We start from the raw sequence: 27,411 nt of genomic DNA, 5'->3' as shown, positions 1-27,411 counted from the left end.
TGTCTATATATTAAACAGAAATATTTAATTTGGTGCAAGTTCAAATTTCCAAACTCATATAACATATATATATAGAGAGAGGAGTAAAAAAAAAAAAAACGAAGTTAAGCTTAAGCAATTGAGTCAATATATCAATCAAGAAATAACACAAGTAATTGCTTCCTTTGAACTAAAATTTCAATGATATATAATGCAGTACTTCTTATTAAAAAAAAAAAAACATAATCAAAACCCTTTACAAACAATAAAAGAACAACCTGAGTTGAGGTGCGATGGTTGGGATCCCTCCATCGTTAACTAAAGATCTCAGTTTCGAGCCTTCATAATGGAAACAATCCTGTTGAAAATGTTGCCCCTAGAAATGGGCCCATCAACGCGTGAATCCAAATTTAGTCGAGCTTCAATACGAATACCAAACACCAGACGGAAATAAAAAAAAAAAAGTAAAGAACAACATGCAAACACACTCGTATTATAATTTACATATGCAACTTATTTATGGTCAACATTATTTTAAACTTCTTTTTTTTTTTTTCTTTTTGCTTCATTGTTGCTTGTAGATATAGCAAATTATATTAGGTATAATTCCACAAGTTTTGGTAGGCAATAGTATTATGATCATCATCATGCATATTGAACCTTGGTGGACTAAGTAACATTCCTTCAGCCATATTAATAAGAACATTTGGCATATCAAATATTAAATCCTCATCCATAAACTCATAATAATTACTCTCATTCTCCATGTTCTCCATTTTACCCTTTTCATTAACTGCTTCTTTACGTGCGGTCGCGGCTAACAAAGCGTCAGTCGCTGCCCCAACAGCTGCAGCCGCCGCGGCTGCAGCTGTCTGTATGTCACGAGCAGAGGTCGTGGCAGGAACAGGCAAGGAGGCAGCCGAATTCGGGAAGTTGAGATCCGCGTCACGACCTTTCAGCGCGATAGCCGCCACGTCATATGCCACTGCCGCCATTTCGGCAGTGGGAAACGTGCCGAGCCAAATCCTATTGGGGGATTTTGGCTCGCGAATTTCTGACACCCATTTCCCACTACTTTTCCTTCTCCTTATACCTCGATAAACGGGATGACGGCCTGAATAATTATTATTATCGGGGGCAGTGCCACCATTATTACTGCCCCCGATAAAAATTTTCTTTCCACCAAAAGTAGCCATTTATATATAATATTTTTTTTTCTTTTTTTTTGAATAATAATTAGGTGATGGTTTCTTGGAAGGTGTGTATGAAGATTATTTAAATGGATTAAGGAGGCCATTTTATGTAAGAAAAATATTGAGGATTACAGATTTTGAGTGAGATGAAAATTGAATTCCAGTTATTGATGAACTGCAAATGAGTGTGTGTGTGTGTGTTTTGTGTAAAGGATTTTGGTTGTAAGGCAAAAAAATTAATGGTGTTGGATTTGTGAGTTGGATATTTAAGTGTTGGAGGATTAATAGTGACCTTTTTATACATTTAGAATAAGGTTTAACAGTAATAAATCTTTTTCTTGAATAGACATAATTAAGTTATATATCATCGAGGATTCTGGTGGGATGAATGAATATGATGAAACATTAACAATTTTTTTTCTTGAATTGATCTATTTAAGTTATATGCATGTCGAACCCCTGGAGTCCGCGTAGCTCCGCCCCTGATGCATGTTTAAGGTAAATCTTTCTTTTGCGTTATTGAGTTTAAGTTATAAACATCGTTAGTGCAAAAAATCTTTAGAGGTAACGGTCAGAGACATATATAAACTATCATTTTTTCGCGAGTTTCATACCTCTATTGTTCACGTTTCATTTACCTACCTAAACTATCACTCCCGTTGTATTAATTAAATCTTACATCGACGCTGAGTGTTGTTGTTACTTGAAAAAAAATATTTGGCCAACTTTATATTTATGTGTATTTTAATATAAAGGGAGTGATAGTTTGAATACGTAAATAAAAACAATGGATAGTTAAAACTATCACTAAGAAATAATATTTTAGGTGTGTATAAAAATCTAATATTCTAATTACGATGATGGTGCAGATCATAATATTATTATAACTTAAATTATAGCAGTAATTTTTAAAACTTGTTATCATATGTAAATTATCAGGTTATCAACTATGTTTTGAAGTGTGTGATTATTTTATCAAAAAATTTAAATTATCAGAAAAAATATACTTTTATTTACTTAAATATATCTAAACGCTACCTTTGCCTCAATGAAATATTTAATAATTTCATCTAAAAGTTTAAGTTATTAAAGAAAGCTTACACATGTTTATTAATTTAATTATATCAGACTACTCCAAAAGAAGATATTTAACGGCACTTAGTTAATGTCAATAGCTTTATTGCCGTTAAATTATATTTATAGAGGAAATATTATTAGTGACAGTTCTAATGTCAAACTTAATTAACAGAAGATGATAATAATCCTATTGAAATAACAGCTGGTAAAACTTATAATGATTATTTCTTATGAATTTATTTAGTGCCTAATCTAAAATGCTAGATAATTGCTGGAAAAATTCAAAACCACTCCTTTTATTCTCACTATATATAATTATTATTTCAATAGATTTCAAGTACCTTTCGATTGTGAAAGCAGGTCTAATTATGTGTGCAATTATATGAATAGTTCGGTGCATAAAATATCTCTTGTTCATGTAGAATTTAGGAAAGGTCGTATGGCGTGCATAATATATCTAACGTTCACGTATAGTTGGGAGGAAAGGTCGTACTCGAGTGTGATGTAGACATCCTACCCTAATTCTATGTGCAGTTATATGGATAGTCTTGGTGCATAGATAAAACATCTCTCGTTCACGCAGAGTTCAGGAAAGGTCGCATGGCATGCGTAGGATATCTAATGTTCACGTATAGTCGGGGGAAAGGTCGTACTCGAGTGTGATAGACAACCTACTTTAATTCTGTGTGCAATTATGTGGATAGTCCGGTGCAAAAAATATCTCTCGTTCACGCAAAGTTCAAGAAAGGTTCGCATGGCATGCATAAGATATCTAATGTTCACGTATGTCGGGGGAAAGGTCGTACTCGAGTGTGATGTAGACAGCCTACCCTAATTCTATGTGTTATATGGATAGTCTGGTGCGTATATAAAACATCTCTCGTTCACGTAGAGTTCAGGAAAGGTCGCATGGCGTGCGTTGGATATCTAATGTTCACGATAGTCGGGGGAAAGGTTGTACTCTAGTGTGATTTAGATAACTTACCCTAATTCTATGTGCAGTTATATGGATAATTCGATCCATAAAACATCTCTCGTTCACGCAGAATTCAGGAAAGGTTTGCATGGCGTCCATAAGATATCTAATGCTCATGCATAGTCGGGGAAAGGTCGTATTCGAGCGTGATGTAGACTGTCTACCCTAATGTTATTAGCATTAGCGTACGTGTGACCTAATCTAACGGTAAATATTTATTTGTACCGAGTGTTTAATTCAAATTACATTAGTTAAGTGTTTAATAAACTAAGCATAAATTTATTAATTAATTATAACTAAGTAACATTTTTATGCAAATACTTGTTATGCATATATTAATTTGATATAGATACTCGATACGGATAAATTTTTGGGCAAACAACATAAATCCCGATAGTTTAGAGTTTAATTACAAAAAATTCTCACATTTTCCATAATTACTAAAAGTTTCGATTTTGGGTCTGTCGAGATACATAATTTGCTCTCGATACATCAAATGAAGATATATTTTTTCCTTTGTAAAGATACCTAATTAGCTTCCGATATAATTTTTTCAATTTTGGGTCTGTTGAGATACATAATGCATCCAACGAAGATACATTTTTTCCTTTGTAAAAATACATAATTAGCTCCCGACATTTTTTTTTTTTTGATTTTGAGTCTGTTGAGATACATAATTAGCTCCCGATACATCCAACGAAGATATATAATTAGTTGAATTTTTTATAATTACTTTATAAGAGTGAGAATTTATATAAATATGATAAGTTAGGATGTATCTTTATGTTATTTTTCCTAAATTTTTACTCGAGAAAAAAAGTCTTCCATTTTGCACCACTAACCCTAATTTTCAGCTTTGTGACACACACAAAGGGAACAACCAAAAGAAAATAGATTTGTTAATGTATGGGCTTTGAATTTTGAACCCATAATTACAATATTTTTCATCCCAAGCCTGCTGTCAATTTAAAACCATATTATAAACATACAACACATAAATAAGTTTTGATTTATTGAATTTTTTTTTTGAAAAAAAAACAAAAAAACACTAGTGATGCAATAGTAGATAAATTGGACAAAGTGGAATTGTTTAGGGTGTAAACCACTTGTCCCAACCATCAATTTTTGCAAGTGTTTGGACACAAATATAGAATTTTTATATTGACGTTTCGCATATATAAATAGTGAGACGATTTTTGGTGACAGCTCAAATATATGATACGGACGAAATGTCTGCTTTTATAGTACATATGTATCATAGATGAAACTGATTAATTTGTCGATGGTATCATACGAACCTTTTAGGAAATTAGTTTGTCTAGCTAGAAGTCTGTTAGCCCTTCATCGCCTTGACCTATCCTTATCATCTCGTCTTCTATTAATGGTGTCGCATGTATACCCTAGGGACTCAACGTTCTAGCTAAAGTTTATTATGTCGTGCTACAGGACTCTGAGTCTGATATCACATTTATCACATTCCACACACATATTGACTTGTATGAGCTTTCGTATCAATTTGTTCACTGTTTCACTTAATCCCAATGTAACGGTTCTTGAATGATTTATTTTCTTGCTCGAGGTACAATATTCATTTTAAAGGCTCGATTAATTTGAATTCACGTAACATGAGAGACCAAGTAATGATTATCAACTTGTGTATATATGGAGCCATGTTTTGTATAACTGTGAGAAATGGGCCTCAAGTTATGTATATAAGCCCATACAAGATGGACATAACATACAAGTGAAAATCATAAAGCCCAATAAGATTGGGCTCATATTTGTTTATGGTTCCCTTCTCTCGTTACCCGTTAATATCGGACTTTTGTTAAGGAACAAACTTTCCGATGTAAATTCAAATTTAGTCGGCCCATAATATATGACAACTAGATACTAGGTGACAACAAAAAGGGTAACTTACTTAAATCCCGAAATGTTTAAGCGTTATAACACTTTATCCCAACAATTTATTAAAGAACATCATATCCCGGAATTCTAAATTTGTGATACATATTTTTAGCCATGATACATATGTATTGTGATATATTTGTAATTTAGTGGTTAGTTAAATAAGAAAGTCACTAATTTTCATTTATTACGGGGCGTAAAATTAGGCACAAATCGTGGAAATGATAATCTGGTTTATATCATAATGATACATTTCGTAAAACTACTCACTAACCATTACAAATTCAATCACACCAAAATAAATATTTTATATTTGTCAAACATATGTTAAATGTATCGAACATTTATGAATAAATTAAAAATATGAATCATTATCACATAGTATATGTCATATGTATTATCAGTATTGACTTAATATGTCATATGCATTGTGTCATATGTATCACCAGTATATGTCATATACACTATGATACAATTGTAATTTAGTGGTTTGTTAAATAAGGAAGTAACTAATTTTCAATCATTACGGAGAGTAAAATTAGACACAAATCATGGAAATGATACATTTGGTTTCAAATGTATCATAATGACACATTTGGTTCCAGATGTATCACAATGATACATTTCGTAAAATTACTCACTAACCATTGAAAATTTAATTCACACCAAAATAAATAATTTACATTTGTCAAACATATATTAAATGTATCAAACATTTATAAATAAATTAAAAATATGAATCACTATCACAAACTATATGTCACTATCACATTTTTCAATTTCTCAAATTTTCCTTAATGGGTACTGACTTAAAAGTTGAAAAAGAATTCAAAATTGATAAAAGAAAAGTTGATTAAATTTTTATTTTTTTTTTAAAAGACAATGAAAATGGTGAAGAAGTTGCAGTAAAGGAGATAAAAGTTGTATCAATTGATGATAATTTGAAAAATATTTTAGGGGATGAAATATTTGAAAAAAAATATCTTCAGAGAAAAATAGATTGCATACATTTATTGTGGAGTAAAAGTAGGGTGAGGTTTTTATTCATATGTATCAAGAGTAAAATATGAAATCCCGGATTTTGAGTAATTGTTTAAAAGGTAAGGAATTTTTGGTATAATAAGGTCTTTTAGATTTGTAGTTTTGTGTAATTTATCCTAACAAAAAATATATAATATTTGAAGAATATATACCCGAATACATAACCAAAATTAAATATATTTTTTATTCTCGTAATCCAAACTCTTTCACATATATGGTAACAGAGGAAGTATTATCGAGTAAATATCATATCAAAAAATTTAACTTTCAAAATTACTGGTAAATTAAAGTGAGAATATATATTACTTACATACTTGAAAGAGTTCAACGGGCGAGCGAGAAGGCGTATGACCTAGTCTGATAAGTTGTAACCTACCTACACTTCCGAAGGTGCCCTCCTAAGATCGACATAAGTGGTCGAATGACGGGAGCGTTGTGTTCACACGGACCCTATCGGAAGAAAAAATATTTATCTCTTGCATTTATTTTTATAAAAAAAATTAATGCATTTCATCTGTTGTTTTTAATGTAAATATCAGATACGAATAAGTATTTATTGAATTGAGAGATAAAAATACACAAGTACTTACCCAAATTCGTAACCATTGCTTGATCAACACGTGTCAAATTAGCCCGCCTTTTATTAATTCAAATCTTAGAATTTTCGACTAAAAGGTGTTTACTTTTTTCATAACATAAACAAAAGTTAATAACTTTCTTAAGTATAATGATTCATGATTATACTTTTTTCCTTTTTTTTAGGGTTGACAACTCACTTTCACATATACAACCAATTATATTTCACCAACAAAATTTGATATAAATAGGTCTAGTTGGCAACCTCTAGTTCCTGTCACAAAAGAAAAAAAAGGAATTAGTTTCGAAACTCGTCGTTAATCTGTCGCTAAATTGTCCATAACTAATAGATTTGATGATTCGTTTATTATTTGTTCAGCAATAATTTTTTGTTGTTTGGCAACAGAAGTTATTTGTCGATAAATTTAATGATGATTTTTTTGTTAATTAGGGATGGAATTTGCATGTCACTAATTCATATTATAATAATTATTTTTGAACTAAGCTATGCAAACATTCTTCTCACTATATTCTTTTGTGCAACACAATTGATTTTTCAAAAAATTTCACTATCATGACTAATGAATATGACCTCTATCTTGTTTAGGTAATAATAATTTTCTAATCTTTTTTGGAAGAAATAAATGAGAAAAAAAAACTAAGCATCATTTTCAATATATGGGGCCTTTAATTGATCATGTTAATTATATAATAATCCATGTGGGGTCCTATAAAATATTTTGATAAACACAAAATCATTCATAGGTTGTTCGATCCATATCAATTTTAATTAGATAAAGACATGTTCTTTGGAGACGGAGTCTCGATGTAACTGATAAAATTATCGCCCTGTGATCAGAAAATGATCACGAGTTCAAATTATGAAAACAGTTACTTGTAGAAATTCAAAACATGATTCCATATAATAAATATCATATATGAAAGCTAAAAGCTTAATATACTTAACAGAATCTCAATCTCAAAACACTACATAAAAAAGTTTGTGATTCAGATGAATTTGGACTTCATATGATGTGATCACTTGTGTTGTACAATCCCTTAACATGAAAGCATTAGGGTGACTTGTTTTAAATTTTAATATTAATTCTTAGTTGTATAATATTTGGTAGAAGTAAAAGTATTGGCAATGGAGGATTAATTAATCTTATGTGTTTCTTCCAATATTTCCTCTCATTATTTTGATACTATATTTAGAAAAAGGGTCTTGAACTATTTTCTATGTTTTAATTACGAAAGATCGTATCAGAGGCGAGGCAGATTCAAAATTTGAAGCTTATAAGACGGAGTCAGAATTTCTACAAAGAGATTTCAAAATTTAAAGAATAATTAGTTGAAGGGGGTTCGAACATCTATTATACAACAACAATAACAGCATACTCAGTATATTCCCACTAAATGGGGTCTGGGGAGATTAAGTGTACGCAGTCCATACCACTGCCTCAGAGGTGAGATAGAGAGGCTGTTTTCGATAGAGCCCCAGCTTATTTCAACATCTATTTATATGCATAATTTATAATTTTAGTGATGTGTAAATAGTATAATTTTTCGCTGAAGGGGGTTCACGTGAACCCCATTACAAAAGCTAGCTCCCTCCCCGACTTATGAGTTCTGAATTTTAATCTTTTTAAATCAGTGAATTCCAAATTAAGTTGTACATATCTAATGAACACAAGATTTGAACTAAAGTTATTAAGTTCGGTCGAATCTGTAAGCCATTAGGACCATTATTTTTTATAAGGGAATTTCACAAATTATGTTTAGTTAATTGAAAGGTTCTAGGATAAGTCAAGTGGTATTATCAACAGCAAGTTGTCTCTTTATGGATAACAAAGAAGTCATGAATCAAATCCATCCATCAATCCATCTAATTATTAGAAACATTTCCTTGGGGCCCCTCCTAGTGTGGGTACTCATTTTGTGACTCTGATTAATAATCTGAATTCTCGTCTCGTAAAATTCATTAAAAGCGAAAGTGATCGATATATATTGTGCTATATATCATAAAGTTTTGTACGATTAAGCTCACAAGTTGGAGATAAGCGAACTCGAATCACTGGCATCAATCGCATGGTAAATCATTGTCTTTCAGGTATTTCGACTTCGACTGATTCTACCATAAAGGGGATCGAACTAATTAATGATGGGAATATCTCTTTTTCTTTAAGGTTTACTAATTATTTGATAATATTATTACGAGTTTCTCTCTATCATGCACTTTTTTCATTCTTGTTGCTTGAATCTGAAAGCTCTAGTCTGAAATCAATCCATCTTACCATATTTCTCGATTACGATAAAAGACAATGTGTGTGGGAGCCACTTTCCTAGTATGCTAACAAGGACTTTATCATAATCTTGCCCTTTTTTTGATATATGAATCAAGTATTTGTAGGTCCCTCAATTTAATTATTGTACCAAATTTATATCTCTATTTTCAACATTTCTTCAATCTTGAGGTCTATTTATTTTTGAGAAAATACTCTATTTCATCCTTGAACTATACTGAAAATGGCTGAGACACACCTCAACTTAAAGGGGATCCTATTACCCTAGAACTAATTAAAAATGTAATTTTGACCCCCTTAGTGCCTACGTGGCACAACGTGGCACAAAACATTGAAGGGTCCATGTAGGCACACGTGTGTGCCACGTATGTGCCATGTAGGCACTAATGGGGTCAAAATTATATTTTTAATTAGTTCTGAGGGTAATAGGACCCCCCTTTAAGTTGAAGTGTATTTCAACCGTTTTGAGTATAGTTCAAGGGTGAAATAGAGCATTTTCTCTTTATTTTTTCATCATACTCTAGTTGTCTTCATAGGAAAAAAAAAAAAACCAGGAGTAATTGTTAAAAGATCATTACAACATACCTAGTATATTCCCATAAAGTGGGGTCTGAGGAAGGTAAAGTGTACGCAGTCAATATCACTACCTCAGATGAAGTAGAGATGTTATTTTCGATTGACCTCCGGCTCAGGATAGCTAACAATACTATAAACACAAAAAACATAAAAATAAACAACAAAATAGGATAACACATCGTTAGATAATAAAAGAAATCTGACATCAACAGAATAATACTATAAATTATCTATTCAAGATCACAAACATTCTCAGAACACTATGAACAAGAAACTACAAGCGCAAATACAAACAAGAATTTGTAAAATAATCGATTTTTGACCTCAAATAGTTGGATTATTTGCTCAATCAGGAAACATATCTTTGTTAATTTATTCCATGTGACGAAATTATTTTTAAGGTATTATAAAGAGAATGATATCTTTTTCAATTTAAACTTACTTAAAATCTCATTGTACTTATGAAATGACATTTGAATTGATTTTATATAAACGTTTGTTCTTTTTCAATGGGTCGATTCTAGGTGGTTCACTTTAATTGGAGACTTGACATTTTTCTTTAGTTCAATTTATAGTCAATATGTTAATTTTACGCAAAAAGGAACTTATACAAGGAGAAAAAAAAAATCCCTTTTTTAACGAGTCAATGTTGTAAGATAGACAATAATATAGCAATTGTCGCTTGCAACTGGGATGAGGTAGCGGTAAAGCTCGTGTAGTAGCATCTGATACTAGTGGCCACGAGTATACAATACGTTACATGTATTTAAATTATATGTCAATGATCTTTCTTTTTTCTCTCAACTTTTGTGTTCGATCAGTTAAACACTCTCACATAAAATATTATGGAAAAAATAAAAATAAAAGAAGGCTCATACAGACAACTTGTGCGTGAACAACAGTCTAATATTGTCTCGTTAGGGACTAAAATTATGTCAGAATAAATTTAGAAATTCAGTAGAAAAGCTGAGTGAGAAAAAGAGACCATAGGGCATGGGGCAAGTCAAAATTGTACAAGTAGCAAATAAATGGGGGTTAATTAACTTATTATCATAGCATGCATGCATGGAACCGAGGGTCTATCTGAAACAACCTCTCTACTTCCTCGAAGGTAATGGTATAGACTGCGTACATTTTACCCTCCCCAAACCTCACTTTGTGGGAATATACTGGGTCTGTTGTTATTGTTGTATAGCCATGCATGTATGCCATGCCATGCAGAGAAGCAAAACAGAGGCAGATTCAAGATTTTAAAATTTTAAATTTTAGACTATATTGCATACAAAAGTTTAGTCAAATTATTAGGTTATGTTGAACTCGTAAATACAACGATGACTCCTCCCCTAATAGTAGCTATTCCAAAAATTTGATCAAATTTGCCTATTTTTGATCGATATTTTCAATCGCGGATCGAACACCCTATCACTATATTCCAACTAATGTAGTCGAAAAATATGCAAATATGTGATTTCCTTCATGTTGATGGTCGATCAGAAATAGGCGAAATGTTAGTAGTGTCCTTCATGTTTAACCAGATGTCTCATGTCCAACCTCTAGGAATGAATTCTCGTTTGGATGGAAAGTACTTTTACCTCAAGAAATTAATTTGGATCAATCAAATTCCAAAGTAGTATTGAATAAGAAAGGTCAGTTTGGTGCACTAAAGCTCTCGCCATGTGCGGGTTCTGAAAAGGGCTAAATCACAAAGGTTTATTGCAGTGTTCGAGCCACCTTTGCTTCGGGAGGTTCATCCAAACCCCCTTTGATCGAAAATTATTCTGTTTTTATACTATTTTTAGATTGTTAAAAATATTTTTTATGCATATATAGTAGATGTTGATCAACTCCGTTCGACTAGTTCGTATATATGCTTCTGAACCTCCTCAATGAAAATTCTGGCTCCGTCACTGGTTGATTGTACACAGTCTTATCTTACTTTCTTATAAGGCGCTGTAAATCCGTGACAGATGAATAAATGTAAGAGACAACCCTGTTCGACTAGTTCATATATATGCTTTTGAACCCCCTCAATGAAAATCCTATCTCCATCACTGATTGATTGTACACAGTCTTATCTTACTTTCCTATAAGACGCTGTTTTCATGACTTGAATACGTAACAGATGAATAAATGTAGGAGACAACTCCGTTCGATTAGTTCGTATATATGCTTCTGAACCCCCTCAATAAAAATTCTGGCTCCATCACTGATTAATTGTATGCAACCTCATCTTACTTTTCTGCAAGACGGTGTTTCCACGACTTGAATCCGGGACAGACGAATAAATGTAGGAGACAAGTAGACTAGAGGCAGTAGTAGGAGGGGACAGATGGCACCTGAAATCTAGCAACTAGTATTATGGTCCACTCAAACTCACTACACCACTTTGCCCCCCCTCCTAGCTAACCTATGCTATCTACTAGCACTATACCTCTACTCTGCAAGACTGCTGACTGACTTTCAAAGCTAGATATGTCATGTGTGTGTGTGTGTGTGTTACTACAACATTTACTACTATTATTATATGTGCATGGATGTAACACTTTGTCTTCAATTACAAGCCATCAGTAGTATTATTCAGTGTGTAGATGTGTTAGTGTTATCTTCTCATCTTCTGATCTGATAAGCAGACACACACACACATAGAGTGATGCAGTTTTTGTTTTTGTTTCTCTTTGGGAGGCATTAGGCCCCTACCTGCAATTGTCACCTTTAGTCATTCCGTTTCAATTTATTTGTCTGATTTTGACGCATAACTTTAAATACATAAAAGACGACTTTCGAACGTTGTGATTATCAAAATGTACTTTAATCTGTAATCCTAAACATGTCATATGAAAATTAAAGATGAAATTAAAGTGTTGCCTAAAAGGTAAAGTGTCATTTTTTAAATGGACTAAAAAGAAAAGTAAGACAAATAAATTGACATGAAATGCGCTGTGTGTTAAAAAACACGTAAACTATTCCACATATTTGAGTTTCATATTTCGTTGCAATTTATTTCTCTGATTAATTTTGATGTGACATTTAAATAAGTAAAAACGACTTTTGAATATTGTGATTATCAAAATGTCCTTTAATATGTGATTTCAAACATGCCACGTGAAAAGATGGAATTAAAGAGTTGCCGAAAAGGTAACGGGTCATTTTTCTAAACGGACTAAAAAAAAACGTAAGACATGCGTTATAGAGTTAAGGGTCAAAAAAACACGTAAAGTAATCCAGATGTTTCAATTTCATATACCTGAACTATTGAGGGTTTGAGTTTCCTTCTTAAGCTATCAGTCAATAGTTAGTGTAACACAACTCGACTAATATTTTATGGTATGTGCATTACACTCTCTCTTTTGTTTAAAAATTTAAAAAATTCCACCATGAAAGTTAAATATATTTATATTAAATTAAAAGTTATGATTAAAGTGTAAAAATTATCACCATCATAATATAGTGTATCCAATTAAATGAAAACGGTATCATATAAATTGGGACAGATCGAGGATGAGAAAATATTATTCTATGATATTAAAAGTGAACTTAATAACATACATAAGCTAATTAAGTATATTCACTAAGATTGATCAGCTTTATATATACATTTTTAAAAAAAAGTCTATTTTACACTCTTACTATACAACTGAAAAAAGCTGCAATTTTAATAGTAAATCTCATAGCTATTGCGTAGTATTTTGGGATTTGGTATGAAAATGGTGGCAGTTTAATTTGGATTTTTGTGTGTAAGAAACTGCACATTTCTTTTTCCTTTATGTGTTGATAATTGGTAGGGCCAACTTTTACTGTTTTTCTATAGTGCCTCTCACCTTTTGAAAGGGAGCGGTTAACGTGGAGCAACAGGTAAAGTTGTTGTCATGTGATCAGGATATTGCGGGTCCAAGCCTTATAAACAATGCATCTTGCAGAAACGTAAGGCGAGACTGCGTACAATAAATTCTTGTGGTCGGACCCTTCCCCGAATGCTGTGCATAGCGGGAGCTTAGTGCACCGGACTGGCCTTCTCATTCGATATTCATTTCAAGATTCGAGTAGGCTTGATTCGTCTTTGAAAGTCTTACTTTAGGGATAAAGCTGATCACCCTATTTAAGGTCATGATTGAACTCAAGATTGACCCTAGATAGGAAGTTATAGAGGAAGCGAATTAGGTTAAAGAGTTAGTGCGTGTGGGTGAGTCGTAGCCAGTAGATAGGAGTGTTTCTGCTAGTAGTCGTAGGACTTTGCTCGTAGGTTGGAGTTTCTAGTTAGGAGGGTTTGGGTGAAGTGTGTGCTTTCGATTAGATAGTGTACAATACTACCCCGTAGACGTCTTATTTCTGTTATTTTATTTGTTTTATGTTTTATTACAGCTTTGTTTACTGTCATTTTTGTCCTAAGACAAGGGTCTATCAGAAACAACCTCTCTATTTCTTCGGAGATATTAATGGTATGGACTGCGTACACTTTACCCTCCCCAAGCCCCACTATATGGGAATGCACTGAATATATTGTTGTTGATTGAACTCAAGATTTTTAATTAAGGACGAATGATTACTTACCATCGACCACATTAACAGATTTTTGGTTGAAAATTACACACTTTGAAGATAGGCAAGGTCTGTGTACACACTCGTGGAATTACGCTTGATATGTAATTGTTATCACGTTAAATCCCTTTGATATTCGTATATTTACTTTTTAATATTTTGACGCCTATATACAGAACTATTAAGTGCTGGGTCCGGACCCAAAAATGGATCCTTTTTGGCCCATCAAAAGTGGTACGGGCTTATGTATATGTGTATATGATATTTTAGAAAAATCTCACGTTAGAAAAAGGAGAGAAAGGTATTATATAATATCGAGCATTAGTTCATATAGCGCACATAATGACACGTGTATGGACTCGATAATAATGTAAGTAAAAACGAGTAATGTATATCATGGGCTTGAGTGGTAGAATTGATTAAAAACGATGATTAACTTTAACATGGCTAGTCATTCAAAATTTCTACGAGAAACATGACATCTCCATAGTTATTGCCACACAAATATTTATAACTTATTATACATTCACTTAAGTACCGTCACGCAAAACAAGGTAAGTAATTGAAACTGATTTTTTTTTTTAAAAAAGAAAAATAACATAAAAAAAAAACTAAAATTAAAAAAATAAACCAGAAAATAGTAGCAGTCTCTTTGGTGCAAAGGATTTTAAGCCGTTGACGTACAATTTCATACATAAAAAAAGAGTGGCAGAAAAAAGTACCTTTTATTTTTTATATCACGTGGACTGATAATTATGTGATGGTGTTCATAATACTATAATATAAAAATATTATGTACAATTATTGACCCCCCCCCCCCTTTCATTTTTAGAGTGGGAATAAATACCAAATATTAAAAAATATTAGGTTCGATATTTGGTGCACACTTTTCAAAAAAAAAAAAATAGTTTGATAAAATCGAATCGAAGAAGCAAACGCTTACCCCTACTTACCAGGATCTAGAGCAACCCCTTCTATGAAAAATTATAGTATCATATATTTATGAATAAAATTATATTTTTATTAAAATATAATAAATATTGAGTTTTCTTAACGTTTTTATATTATGTGTTTATTTTTTCATATTTTAAATTCTCATTGTAAAAATTTCGATTTCAACATTGACACCCATCTTAACAATTTATGTCTGATAAGTGATGTTGAACCTCTTTTCGTAGGGTTGAAAAGATAATATATAATACTCTTTCGTCTCAATTTATACGAAGGTATTTGATTGAGACTAGAGTGAGCCTTTCTTTATGCTGGATTAACAAATAAATGATGCGCTTACTTTCCTTTAATAATACATATTTATATTTTATATTTAATCAGAGATGCATTTGAGATTTGAACTTTATATATAGAATTTTATGATAACAACATCAAGTGTTAATAACTGAATTTGAAATTTATTTTTCATACATATTTCGTGAATTTTTAACATATAAGATCTGATTGAACTATTGAATTCGACTGAACCTATATATTAACCCTCTACATCCATGATCCACCCCTACTTTAAATTATTCAATTAAGCAATATATTGTCTCTTTAAACTCAAACATATAAGACAATTATTACCACAATGTTCCCCGATATGAACAACGATCAGATATTTAGAATATTTCTTCATTCTTAATAAGGGACTTTAGTTTGAGCTTTTAGAAATTGGAAAAAAAAATCTTACTAAAAGCATCACCTTCAAAAATATATATTTTTCAGTTCACGAATTTAAATTTAATCAGTCAATATGAATATCGAACAATTAGCAAAAGAACCAAAAGAAAGCCTACAATGTTCTATAGGTCATCTTTAATTGTTCTAGCTAGTGTACTAGATGAATTTTTTTTTGACCTTTTTATATAATATCCAATGATGTTGAAAGACAAATTTAACTGTTTCTTGTTTCAATTCATGCAAATAATAATTGGTTATGGTGAGCACCTGCAATTGGCCAAACCAAAAGTGTTGGCAAAATTAATATAAAAGGCAAAAGGGTTCAGAACCTATAGCTATATATGAAGGAGGCACAATTTTTTAAGACATTAAAAAAAAAATTAATTAAGTCATTCCTTTGACCACTACAGTCTACAATTAACATGTGAAAACCATGAATAATTAATTTTTTGGGGACTATTTTCCCAACATTTCTTGTTAAGGAAAGTTTCTCAAAATTTGTAAAGTTTGCTAAAATAATTATAAGATTTTTCTCTTTGGGGACCCTAGTGATCAAGTTGAGAAATGATATAGTTAAGTAATTAAGTGTGTTTAGTCCAATAGTTTAACATGTTGGATGAGGAGATAATACGTAAACAGACACTGAATTTGGTTTTACCTGACATGTTATTAATAATTTAATTTGGGAGTGCACGTTTAGATATCTTAACTTGATTCAACTGATAGCTAGAAATTTCAACTTGTGGAATTCCTAATCATATCGCGTTGAAATTTGACGCTGACATGAAACATAAATTTTGGAGGTGTCTAGATGATTATTTTGTAAGTCGAAATGTTCAACTAACACAGTGGAGAACGTCTAGATATCTTAACTTGGTTCAACTGATAGCTATAAATTTCAACTTGATCCTCACCATATCTCGTTGACATTTAACACCGTGAAACATAAATTTTGGAGGTATCTAGATGATTATTTTATAGGTTGAAATGTTCAACTAACACTATGGAGATGAGTCAGGGGTGGCTAGCCTAAAGGTGAAGCTAGTAAGGCGTTTGACTTAGGCCCCCAAAAAATTTTCATGATAAATTTTATGATTATATTTTCACTTAAATTGATATTGAAGATTGTAAAAAAAAAAAAAAAATAGTTCAAGATTTATGTAAAGAACAGAAGAAAAACTATCTATTGATCTTTTACCAATGCTATTTAGACTTTGAATTAGATAAAGATAAATCAAATCTTTTTATTTATTTAGACTTTGAGTTAGATAACTTAAATCTTCTTATTAATAAATAAATTTTTTACAAGAACATTCAAGATCATGTATTGCTGCATACACATGACTAATATGTTATTAAGTAAAATTAATCTTTGTTTTATGTGAGGTTAACTAAATATTTACGTCATTTAAGAATAATTTTCTTATGTGTATTTATATATTTTTATTTAGAAAAATAGAATACTTAAATTGAAAAGTAGGGAGATACAAGATGAAAAGTAGTAATACACAAAACTAAAAGGTGCATAAGTAGATTAATAAAAGTTTTAAAGAGACAATCCAGACTCTTCATCCTCATCAAGACCAGAAGTGTAGATAGTATAGAGAGCCCAAATGAAACCAAAGACACCAAAAAGGATCCAACCAAGAAGGTTGTTGCTGAGCCCAAATGGAAGTCCAGTTCCTTCGGTGCTCATTCTCTCATCCACAAGAGCCATTGCTGTTGGATTTGACATGCTTGCTGCTACTGCTGCTGCCATCAGTGATTCTCCTATTCCCAAGTTTGATTCCCCTTTTGGCTTTCCCTCCATTGAGCATCTCACCTTTCCAACCTTGCCAAATGATGGCAATCCAACAACAGATGAGGGACGAGATACAGATCCCTTTTGCACGAGGGACACAATTGCCACCGAAGAGGTTGCAGAGATGGTTGCCATTTCTGTATTACTACTAAGTGAGAATGAGACTATTATATGTTCAGTTTATTCATACACACATAAATAATATGGAGTCGAAAAAGCAAGCACAACCACCACCCAATATGGATTCTTTGGATTGCTCCTTATCTCATGTTAGCCAATTGTATTCAACCATGTGTCATGTCATCTAATACTCACCACTTTTTGTTTATCTCATGTTAGCCAATTGTTTTGTTTATCAAGTGGACCTCAGACATTTTATTAGGTGACTTTAAGGTATCTTATTAAAATTTTATTTAATTAGGCTATTAATTTTATTGAGACATGCCCGCCGAGGAAACAATTACTCACATTGGAACCAACCGAAAACTAGCAGTATTTCTCTTTAGTGAATTTTGCAAGTCAACTCGCGAAATATTTGGTGTCCAATGATATGAAAATCTGAGGAGTATAGTGGTGTTATAGTTTATATAATCAAATTTATTGAAAGTATAAAATTATTTGAATATTTACATGAAATGATTAATTTGTAATCCATTGTTAGAATTTCATAATCATTAAAGCATATGGCTAATGATGAGCAACCAATTTCTGAATTCTTTTGATGTTTTTTACAATAATGAATGAAATCCCTTTGATGACTTTTACATAATTAAAATGTAAGAAAATAATGTCTACCATAATGCAATGCATTTAGAAGTGTATTTTTGAATTTTTCAATCATTTGATTTCAGTTTCACTGACAATTAATTCTATAGATTCTTGCACAATGAATAGTTAGATAAAGAAAGTAAGAATCTAAATGATTTCTACAAATATAACATTAGATCATTTCTACAATCACCTTCCAACTATAAACTAACATCGTTATCGGGTTATCGCTCATCATTAATAGTTATCACTATCCACAATCACCAATCTCGGCCTCAATTACTACCGTAGTCAATTATCAAATTCAATCAATATTATTACTAGCTATTATTTACTATCATCACCATCAACCGTCATTTCTACAACCTTCACCAATCAACAACGACATATCTAGCGCTTTAGATATTGGTTCACGGGAAGTTAACTTTTGTTCGTGTTTTCTAGTTGTATTATATCAGAAATTCACATAATATTTATAAATACTTGATTGTGAACTCAATTATTATTTTACAGTCCCATAACTTCACCTGAATTCGCCTCTACCAATCACTACCGAAAATTACCATTGTCAGCCACCACTATATATCGCCAGCCATAATTATTGATCGTCATTATTATGATCACTATCATCGACCACGCCATGCCAACCACCACATCCAGTCAACACCTACGATCATCACCACCAACAATCATCATATTCAATCGAAATCGCCAATCATCACTATCGCCAACTACCATATAATTTTCAAATCTTTAAATACTTCTTAAAATTCAAAAAATATTTTAATCTTAATAGGCACCAATTTGAATCTATTGGAATAATTTTTTTTTGACATGACATACAATATGAACAAAGTTAGACAAAGGCAAAAAGACAGACTACATCAGTATGCCTGCATTAGATGTGTTTCATCATTTCATTGACCATTCTAATCATAATTTCCTTTTCCATAATATATTAAAATTGTTTTATTTCTCGAGATGAAAGTTATATGCAGAAAATGCCTCTAATATAATGTTTAATTTATATAATTTTTTTTTTTTTTATCAAACATAGAATAAGCTAAACTAAGCCACAATATTTTTGAAATAATAATTAATTATATATGCCACCATATATATCAATCTAGCAACAACATCAGGAATCATAGGGTTACATCTGCTATTCCGACAGACCTATTATGTCTTATCACTCACCTACGTTCTTGCACTTTTCTTGCTCTGGTATAACTATCATGCGACGCATAATTCGGTTCAATCGATAGACTTGAATCGTATTCTCATCATAATATAAGCAATTCAACCAGACATTGTCATCTATTGTCACTATTCAAATCTTTAATTATTCAAACCTAAATTCCATTATACATATTGTTATTGGACAAAGGGAACAAAAAGGAATGTGTGGCTGGTAGAAATACAACACTAAATAAACTTTAGCCATATATATATATATATATATATATATATATATATATCTTTTACTATTACACCTATTGCTCATGTACTATATATAGACAACATAAATTAATACTTAACAATATTTCTTGATACCTAGCAACCTGAACAAATATATATTGATAAATCCTCTGAATTTTGCTTTATTGGTGTGTTTTATTTTCTAATATAATTAATTTATATGTATAACAAGACATAACAATGTCTCAAAAGAAAAAGGCAAAAAAAAAAAAGCACAATATAATATAGTAATAATTAAACACCAATTGGTCAAATCTCAAAGGGTGAAACATCCTTTTCATTATTAAGTTAACAGTGTGTTGTTGCCCTCTTTTTGTCTTGAAAGTTGTCTAGCCAACAAATCAACACTATTCTGTTATTCAAATCACTTTCTTTTTTTTCCATTCGATATTCGATACTTATATTAAAGACTTAAATATGAATTCGTGATGTGTAGGTTCGTTAAATGGAAAACGCTTCCTACCAAAACTTTCTAAATAATATTATAGAGAAAATATTCTGTTTCTTCCTTAAACTATACATGAAATTGTTGAGACACACCCGAACTTTAGGAGGAGCCTATTACTCCTGGACTAATTAAAACCATATTTTTTGCAACCTTAGTGCCTATGTGGCACACACCCGAACTTTAGGAGGAGCCTATTATCTCCTGGACTAATTAAAACCGTATTTTTGACAACCTTAGTGCCTATACACTAAGGTTGCCAAAAATACGGGTTTAATTAGTCCAAGGGGTAATAGGCTCCTCCTAAAGTTTAGGTGTGTCTCAGCAATTTCGTGTATAGTTCAAGATGGAAACAAAGTATTTACTCTATATATAGTTGACAATGAACTCCAAGGCGTCGAAGCCACCCTTATCTGAGAGGTATCAACTGTCAACTAATACTCCTTCGTTGAAATATTGCACTGTGTAGACCTGTCGATATATACAAATTATTTACGTTATATACATTTCAACACGAATTACTTTATACATCGAACAAACCTTTTTTGTCTTTGCATAATTAACCCCACCACAAGTCTATATATCTGGAAAAGTACTGTTAATTAGGAAAACAAAAAGAATGTAACTAGTCGTAACTTGGAATAAAAATTTAAAAGCCACTAAATAAACAGTAGAACTAATTAATGATTTGCAGTTGTATTATTTTGAAGAATTATAATATATTATTATTATTATTATTATTATTATTATTATTATTATTATTATTATTATATGCATGTTGGATCTGTACTAACTTATAAGTGAAAGTCAGTTTATTAATTCTCCAACAGAGAGAGAGACTGTTGTAAGTTTGAGTAACAAAAGGTCAAAAATTCAGAATCCAAAGCACTGTTTTAACCTAATCAAACCCTACTACTAAAAAGAATTTATAAAAGCACAATTATATATATTAATCTCTTAGTTCCAATTTACGTGACACCATTCAACTCGACATAATATTTATGAAAAAATAATACTTTCGAAATTTATGTTCATTAAGGGTAAAATGACGTTCTTTTTTGAGGTTTACGAAAAAAGATGTTCTACGTATATTAGGACAGGAAAAGTATTTCACTACTCAAGATCTTGAGTGGTTTTAGATTTGAGTCCCTGAGTGTTTGTGATAAAGAGCGTTTCTACATTTAATGATCTTTACGTAACGTGAGTCTAAATTAGTCCACGCTTCAAAGCAGGTATCGAACAACCGTAACGAAACCAAGAAGATCTTTTAAGAGCGTTCAAGGTCTAAAATAAAAGTGATTTTTAACTTCTATATTCAAAATATATTCGAACCTCATTTGCCAGAAAATCACGCTATTTATATATACACAACGCTAAATCTTTTATCTATATAGTCAATGCTGAATCCCGTAACTGAATTAGTATTTGCGGATTTGTCTTATACCATTTGATGTACAAACCATTTTGCGTTAACAAGATTTGAGAAAGCTGAAAAGAACGCACCCCAAAAAATGTGATGTAGAAAAACTATCCTAATATAAACGTTAGTGATCGATGACGTCTTCTTTCACGACTCAAACCTGTAATCAATAAATCACACGAAAAATAACTTTACCGTTGTTCCAAGACTCCTTTTTTCCTATACCATATAGTAATTTTGTGTTCTCGTGACCTTTCCACTCTAATCTGTCCTTCCTTCACCCTTCACTTATTTTTCCTGTACATGAAATGAAATAAGTGACTAAACTTTACAACTATATAACAAAAAAATATATATATAAAAAGATGGTCCATTTTTTCTAATACTCCTTTTTCATACTCAAATTCAAAGCTTTTTTTCTCTCCACCTCCCACCCCCCCACAACTTCTTCTTCTCCATTTAACTTTCTTGAATTATCTTCTTTTTTTTTTTTTTTTTGGATATATATATAGAGTTTGAATCGAAGTTACTGGATTTCAAATGAGTGGCTCGTAATATATATGTACATATATCTGTTACGATTTTGTTTGCTTTGTTGAAATGGAGGATCAGTATGGAATGGCAGATCTAAGACAGTATATGAATGGAGGAAGGCCGATTTTCGGTTCCATCCAACAAGTGCCACCCGAACTACTACCTGTCACTGCTCACCAGCAACGACACAGGAATCTCGGGCCGGGCCAGTATGATATGGTGATGGGTATGGCCCACGGGCTTACTACTGGTACTACTACTAATCATCACCAGCACCAGCACCATCACCAACATGAATTTCTTACGAACTCAAGTCCTGTAGCTGCTACAGCAGCTACAGGTACTACTACTACGAGTGCCGGATTTAGTGGTATGGATCAGATGGAAACTGGTGGTGGTGGTGGTGATGGAAGCGGCCGGTGGCCGAGACAAGAGACACTTACACTACTTGAAATTAGATCAAGATTGGATTCTAAGTTCAAAGAAGCTAATCAAAAAGGTCCCTTATGGGATGAAGTTTCCAGGTATACACAAATAAATATACATAGATATACACACAAAACCTAATTCACTATTTTCTTTTTTTATGTGTATATGTGCTCATTCAGACATCCGATAAAATTGGAACAATACAGAGAAGATTAGCGTGGCTTTATGTGCAAGGAAGACAAACACAAATCTCAAAATTGTCGAAAAATTATTATTTTTTAGAAATACTAACGGATTACATAAATACTACAGCTATTTTATTTTCTCTTGAAGGGATCTCTTCAAAATGTTGTTCTTTATATGTTCTTGATTTCTTTTTATTTTTAAAAATTCTTTTTCTTTTTCTTTTATTGGGTTTATTCACTTGTTTACTCATACTAAAATTTTCTTTTACGTACCTATTCAAAAGGGCCTTTCCAAAATCTTATTCTTTATATGTTCTTGTAAAAGAATTTCCTATACAAATTGTCATTTATAGTTTTTTCTTTTTCTTTTTTCCCTTTGTTTCTTGTGGAGTTTTTGAATATACATAAACAGTAATTTTGTACATTTTTATGAAAGAAACATGAGTTTTCTAGATAATCAAACAGCATCCTTAATCAATCTCCCTTCTTGTACAAAAATTATAGTAGTAAATTTTGAGTTGCTCTTTTATTTTTTATTTTTTTTTGTTTTGCTTTGTTTCATGAGGAGGTTTTGAAAATTACAAAAATTTGTACATTATTCAAGAAATATTGACTTTTCTAGATAATAAACAGCCCTACTTCTCTTAATCAATCTCCCTTCTTGTTAAAGAAAATTCCCTAAAAAAATTATAAAACTTTTAGTTACTCCTTTTGGACTATGTTGCTCCGACTCTTCAAAAACGTCAGCAGGTACGTATTGGATCCTCCAAAAGTACCACATTTTTGAACGATCCAACACGGGTTCCATGATTCAAATCAATAAAGTGACAACATTTTTGAAGAGCCCAAACAATACATATATCGAAAAAATCTATAATTTTTGTACAGTATGGAAAGAAAACAATGAGTTTTTCTCTGGAGAAAAGCAGCACACTTTTAAGCACACACACACAGTGAATAAGTTTCCAATTTTGTGTTAGAAAATGACACTACATTGAAGTTCAGTTAGAGTATCAGGTGTTATTTTCATCTTTACTATTACATCATCACTTCTTTTTACCTAGATCAAAATTAATTCCTATTTGTTTGTTTTTGTTTTAGCAAAAAAGATAAACTATTTATTCCAAATATATGTTTTTGTATAGTCTCTATCCTTGGGAAATATCAACATATATCACGTGACACTTGGAATTATATAATTTGTGTACTTAAAAATTAGGGTTATATCAATGTTCTCGCGAGAAAATAGGATTTCATATTGTGCTCCAAATCTACGCTATTTGAATGAGATGGATGACTCCTTCTACCTCACGACTTTGGTCATAGTCAGTTCAAACTCATAAACCCAATCCACTTATAGCCACGTTGATCAAAATGACTAATTTTATCGACTTGACTAGTCATTAGCCCTCGTATAATGTAAGATTCTCTTACCCTGTGGTCGATTCTCTCTACTGGTCCGTAATTTGTTGAATAATAGAAGTCGATTAACAAATTGGATTTTTTTTTTTTATTGCTAATTACCTTCCATCCAGAGTGTCGAAATTGAAAAAAAAAAATCGTAAATTAATTAGTGACCATTCCTTTCACGGGAATATAATTCGAGATGAAAATTTTCAAGAAACTTATTTTCTTATGAGAAATAGATTCAAAATTAAGTTTCCCTTAACATTTATTTACTTATAATGACTAACCACGACTCAGTTCCAAATAAGTTGTAATTTGTTACTCCTATATATATAAGACTTGCATATGTTTCCTATATTATATAACCGATCTCGTTATCTCTCTCCAAACCCAACGTAGTAGTTTCCTCTATACGTCTACGAATGTGGTTTCAATCTTTTCTGATGATGTCATAAGTCGTTTTGATATAAGATTTTCTTTTCTTTTGCTATATCTTAGATCATGTCACTTCATTTAAGTTGTTTAACTTTGTTTAATTTACTTGTAACTTACAAGTTCACATTTAATAAATTAATTTTCTTTTATTTGCAACTAATTAATATTTGTAGGATTATGTCTGACGAACATGGATACCTAAGGACTGGAAAGAAGTGTAGAGAGAAATTTGAGAACTTGTACAAGTACTACAAGAAGACTAAAGAAGGCAAAGCTGGAAGACAAGATGGTAAACACTATCGATTTTTTCGACAACTTGAAGCTTTATATGGTGAAACAAGCAACAATATTTCATCCTCAGCTTCAGACGCTCTTCATCAGGGAAGTCATTTTCCTTACAATCGCGTTAGCAACATCAATCAAGAGCCTCATAATTTTCATCATCATAATCAAGCTCCTAAGATCTCCGATAGCCTGAGTCTTTCAAATTCCTCTGAGTTCAACACGAGTTCCTCAGATGATAGTGATCAAGACAAAATGAGTAAGAAGAGGAGGCCGGGGAAGAGGAGTTTGAAAGCGAAGATAAAAGACTTCATTGATGGACAAATGAGGAAGTTGATGGAGAAACAAGAGGCATGGTTGGAGAAAATGATGAAGATGATTGAGCATAAAGAACAAGAAAGGATACTGAGAGAAGAAGAATGGAGGAACCAAGAGACGATTCGCATGGAAAAGGAACAAAGATTTTGGGCTAATGAGAGAGCTTGGATTGAAGCACGCGATGCTGCTTTAATGGAGGCTGTTCACAAGTTGAGTACTGGCAAAGATTTGAGGAGTACTAGTAGTAGTAATCCGCGTCATGCTGAAGATATGGTTGAAACTCTGGGTCAGAATGACAAGAGTGATGATGTGACACATGGTCTGAAAGATGACAACTGGCTTGAAAGTGAAATTACTAGGTTAATACAACTCAGAACTAGCATGGAATCAAGATTTCAAGAATTAGGGATTTCATCGCGCGATGATCAAGATGATGAACATGTCTTATGGGAAGAAATTAGTGCAAAAATGGCCATTTTAGGGTATGACAAAAGTGCAACAATGTGCAAGAACAAATGGAGTAGCATCAATAGTTACCTAATGAAGTGCAACAAGAAAAGAAAAGATCAAAACTCAACAAGTTTGTTATGTTACAATAGTAATGTCCAAATCAACAATCAATATTATGAAGCTGATGGATCATCATCATCTTTTAGGTACTTAATGGGAGATAACCATCATCATAATCAAAACTTATGGGAGAATTATGAATTGAAATTAAGCAAAGGTGGTGATGGAGGTGGCAATAACTGATGATATATGTCACAAGTACAACAAGACAATTTGTAAGTTTTTTTTTTTTTTTACAGTGGTAGTTTTTAGTGCATCGAACTGCCCTTTTTAGTTCTTAAAAAATTGGTTGACAAGTTTGTCTTGGGTTGCTAACTGTTTTTTATGGAACATATATTGATTTGAAGTTAACTTGTCCTAGCTAGGAGGTTGATCAATTTGGCTACCTAATTTTTATTATTTTGATTAGATGTTCTATTTATAATTTTGTATTTAAATTAAGTATTGGATTGATGTAGTTCTCTTCAATTTGCTAATATTCTTGAAGTGTTTGATTGTCTTTGCATAACTATATTCCTTTCTTAATTTTGAGGTGTTTCGCCTGTAAAATTTGAAACTTTTTCTTCTTTGGAAAATGTATGGACATTGCGATCGGTTCGAAAGGCATGATTTTCAGTATGTCTATCGATAGGGCGAATGAACTCTTTATTATATAATGCATTTTAGGATATTGTAGCAAATGATTTCATTTTATCGAAGAGAACTCTTTTAGTGATGAATATTTTCTTTTATATTTTTATTTATGATAATTAAAGATGATGTGATTATATTCCACTCAAGTGAATTTACTGTTTACTTTTCTTGTCTTGTCTGCCATTAACTGACGTGAATAATAAAAAACAACTTTAATTTAAAAAGATATGTAAGTGAATTTTCTAACATCCCATATTCCACAAATTAAATATGCATTATGGGTAATCTATTTTCAATTTTGTACTTGAGAAATTAATTTGGAGATTATGTACATAGAATGTGGACATTATTGTACAAATGTTACATAGTGGTTCTTGAAGAATATCAAAGTTAATACTATCTATGAGAAATAATTCCAAATTATACCTTCGATTTGAAAAATCTTAATTACTTGTAAGTAAATTGAAATGATCATTGTTGAAGGACAATCTTACACAAAAAATGAAATTATTGGCAAACTATTCATGCACATTCATGATGCGTAATACTGTTTAACTGGGTGGATTTGTCGTACTTGTCTTGTCTTGTCTCCCACTAATTAGTGAAAAAAGATATTATAAGATCAAATAAAGTATCTTTATCATAAAATAAATATTTTTCTCTCAAAATTGAATCTTGGGATTTAAATTTTTTTTATGATAACCCTCCAAACACACACCCCACCCGTACGCCCCACTCCCAACAACTTCTTTAGGTCTATTACCCTCTTTATATTAGTAGCTTAGCACAATGTATATATGATGCGTAATACTGTTTAACTGAGTATATCTGTCGTACTTGTCTTATCTTGTCTGCCACTGATT

The 27,411-nt window shown here is 31.7% G+C and overlaps 3 protein-coding genes and 1 non-coding gene across 4 annotated transcripts; 2 read left to right on the top strand and 2 right to left on the bottom strand.

The window, feature by feature from the left end:
- Positions 1-149: 149 nt before the first annotated feature.
- Positions 150-1,422, bottom strand: LOC107842262 (ethylene-responsive transcription factor ERF024-like). Its single transcript, XM_016686018.2, has one exon. The coding sequence runs from the start codon at positions 1,173-1,175 to the stop codon at positions 576-578; it is 600 nt and encodes a 199-aa protein (XP_016541504.2). The 5' UTR covers positions 1,176-1,422; the 3' UTR covers positions 150-575.
- A 15,866-nt stretch (positions 1,423-17,288) lies between these two features.
- On the bottom strand, positions 17,289-18,306 carry LOC107843200 (photosystem II reaction center W protein, chloroplastic). The gene has a single exon (XM_016687420.2). The coding sequence runs from the start codon at positions 17,776-17,778 to the stop codon at positions 17,389-17,391; it is 390 nt and encodes a 129-aa protein (XP_016542906.2). The 5' UTR covers positions 17,779-18,306; the 3' UTR covers positions 17,289-17,388.
- A 3,816-nt stretch (positions 18,307-22,122) lies between these two features.
- Positions 22,123-26,566, top strand: LOC107842263 (trihelix transcription factor PTL). The gene is made up of 2 exons (XM_047395967.1): positions 22,123-22,813; positions 24,919-26,566. The coding sequence occupies exons 1-2, from the start codon at positions 22,356-22,358 to the stop codon at positions 26,096-26,098; spliced, it is 1,638 nt and encodes a 545-aa protein (XP_047251923.1). The 5' UTR covers positions 22,123-22,355; the 3' UTR covers positions 26,099-26,566.
- Positions 22,884-22,990, top strand: LOC124887542. Its single transcript, XR_007045311.1, has one exon. It is a non-coding gene; the product is annotated as a U6 spliceosomal RNA (small nuclear RNA).
- Positions 26,567-27,411: the final 845 nt, after the last annotated feature.

Source organism: Capsicum annuum, chromosome 9 (assembly GCF_002878395.1).
Source record: "Capsicum annuum cultivar UCD-10X-F1 chromosome 9, UCD10Xv1.1, whole genome shotgun sequence".
NCBI classification, from domain to species: Eukaryota; Viridiplantae; Streptophyta; class Magnoliopsida; order Solanales; family Solanaceae; genus Capsicum; species Capsicum annuum.
The sequence above is the reverse complement of the archived record's forward strand: the minus strand, read 5'-3'. Positions and strand labels throughout refer to the sequence as shown.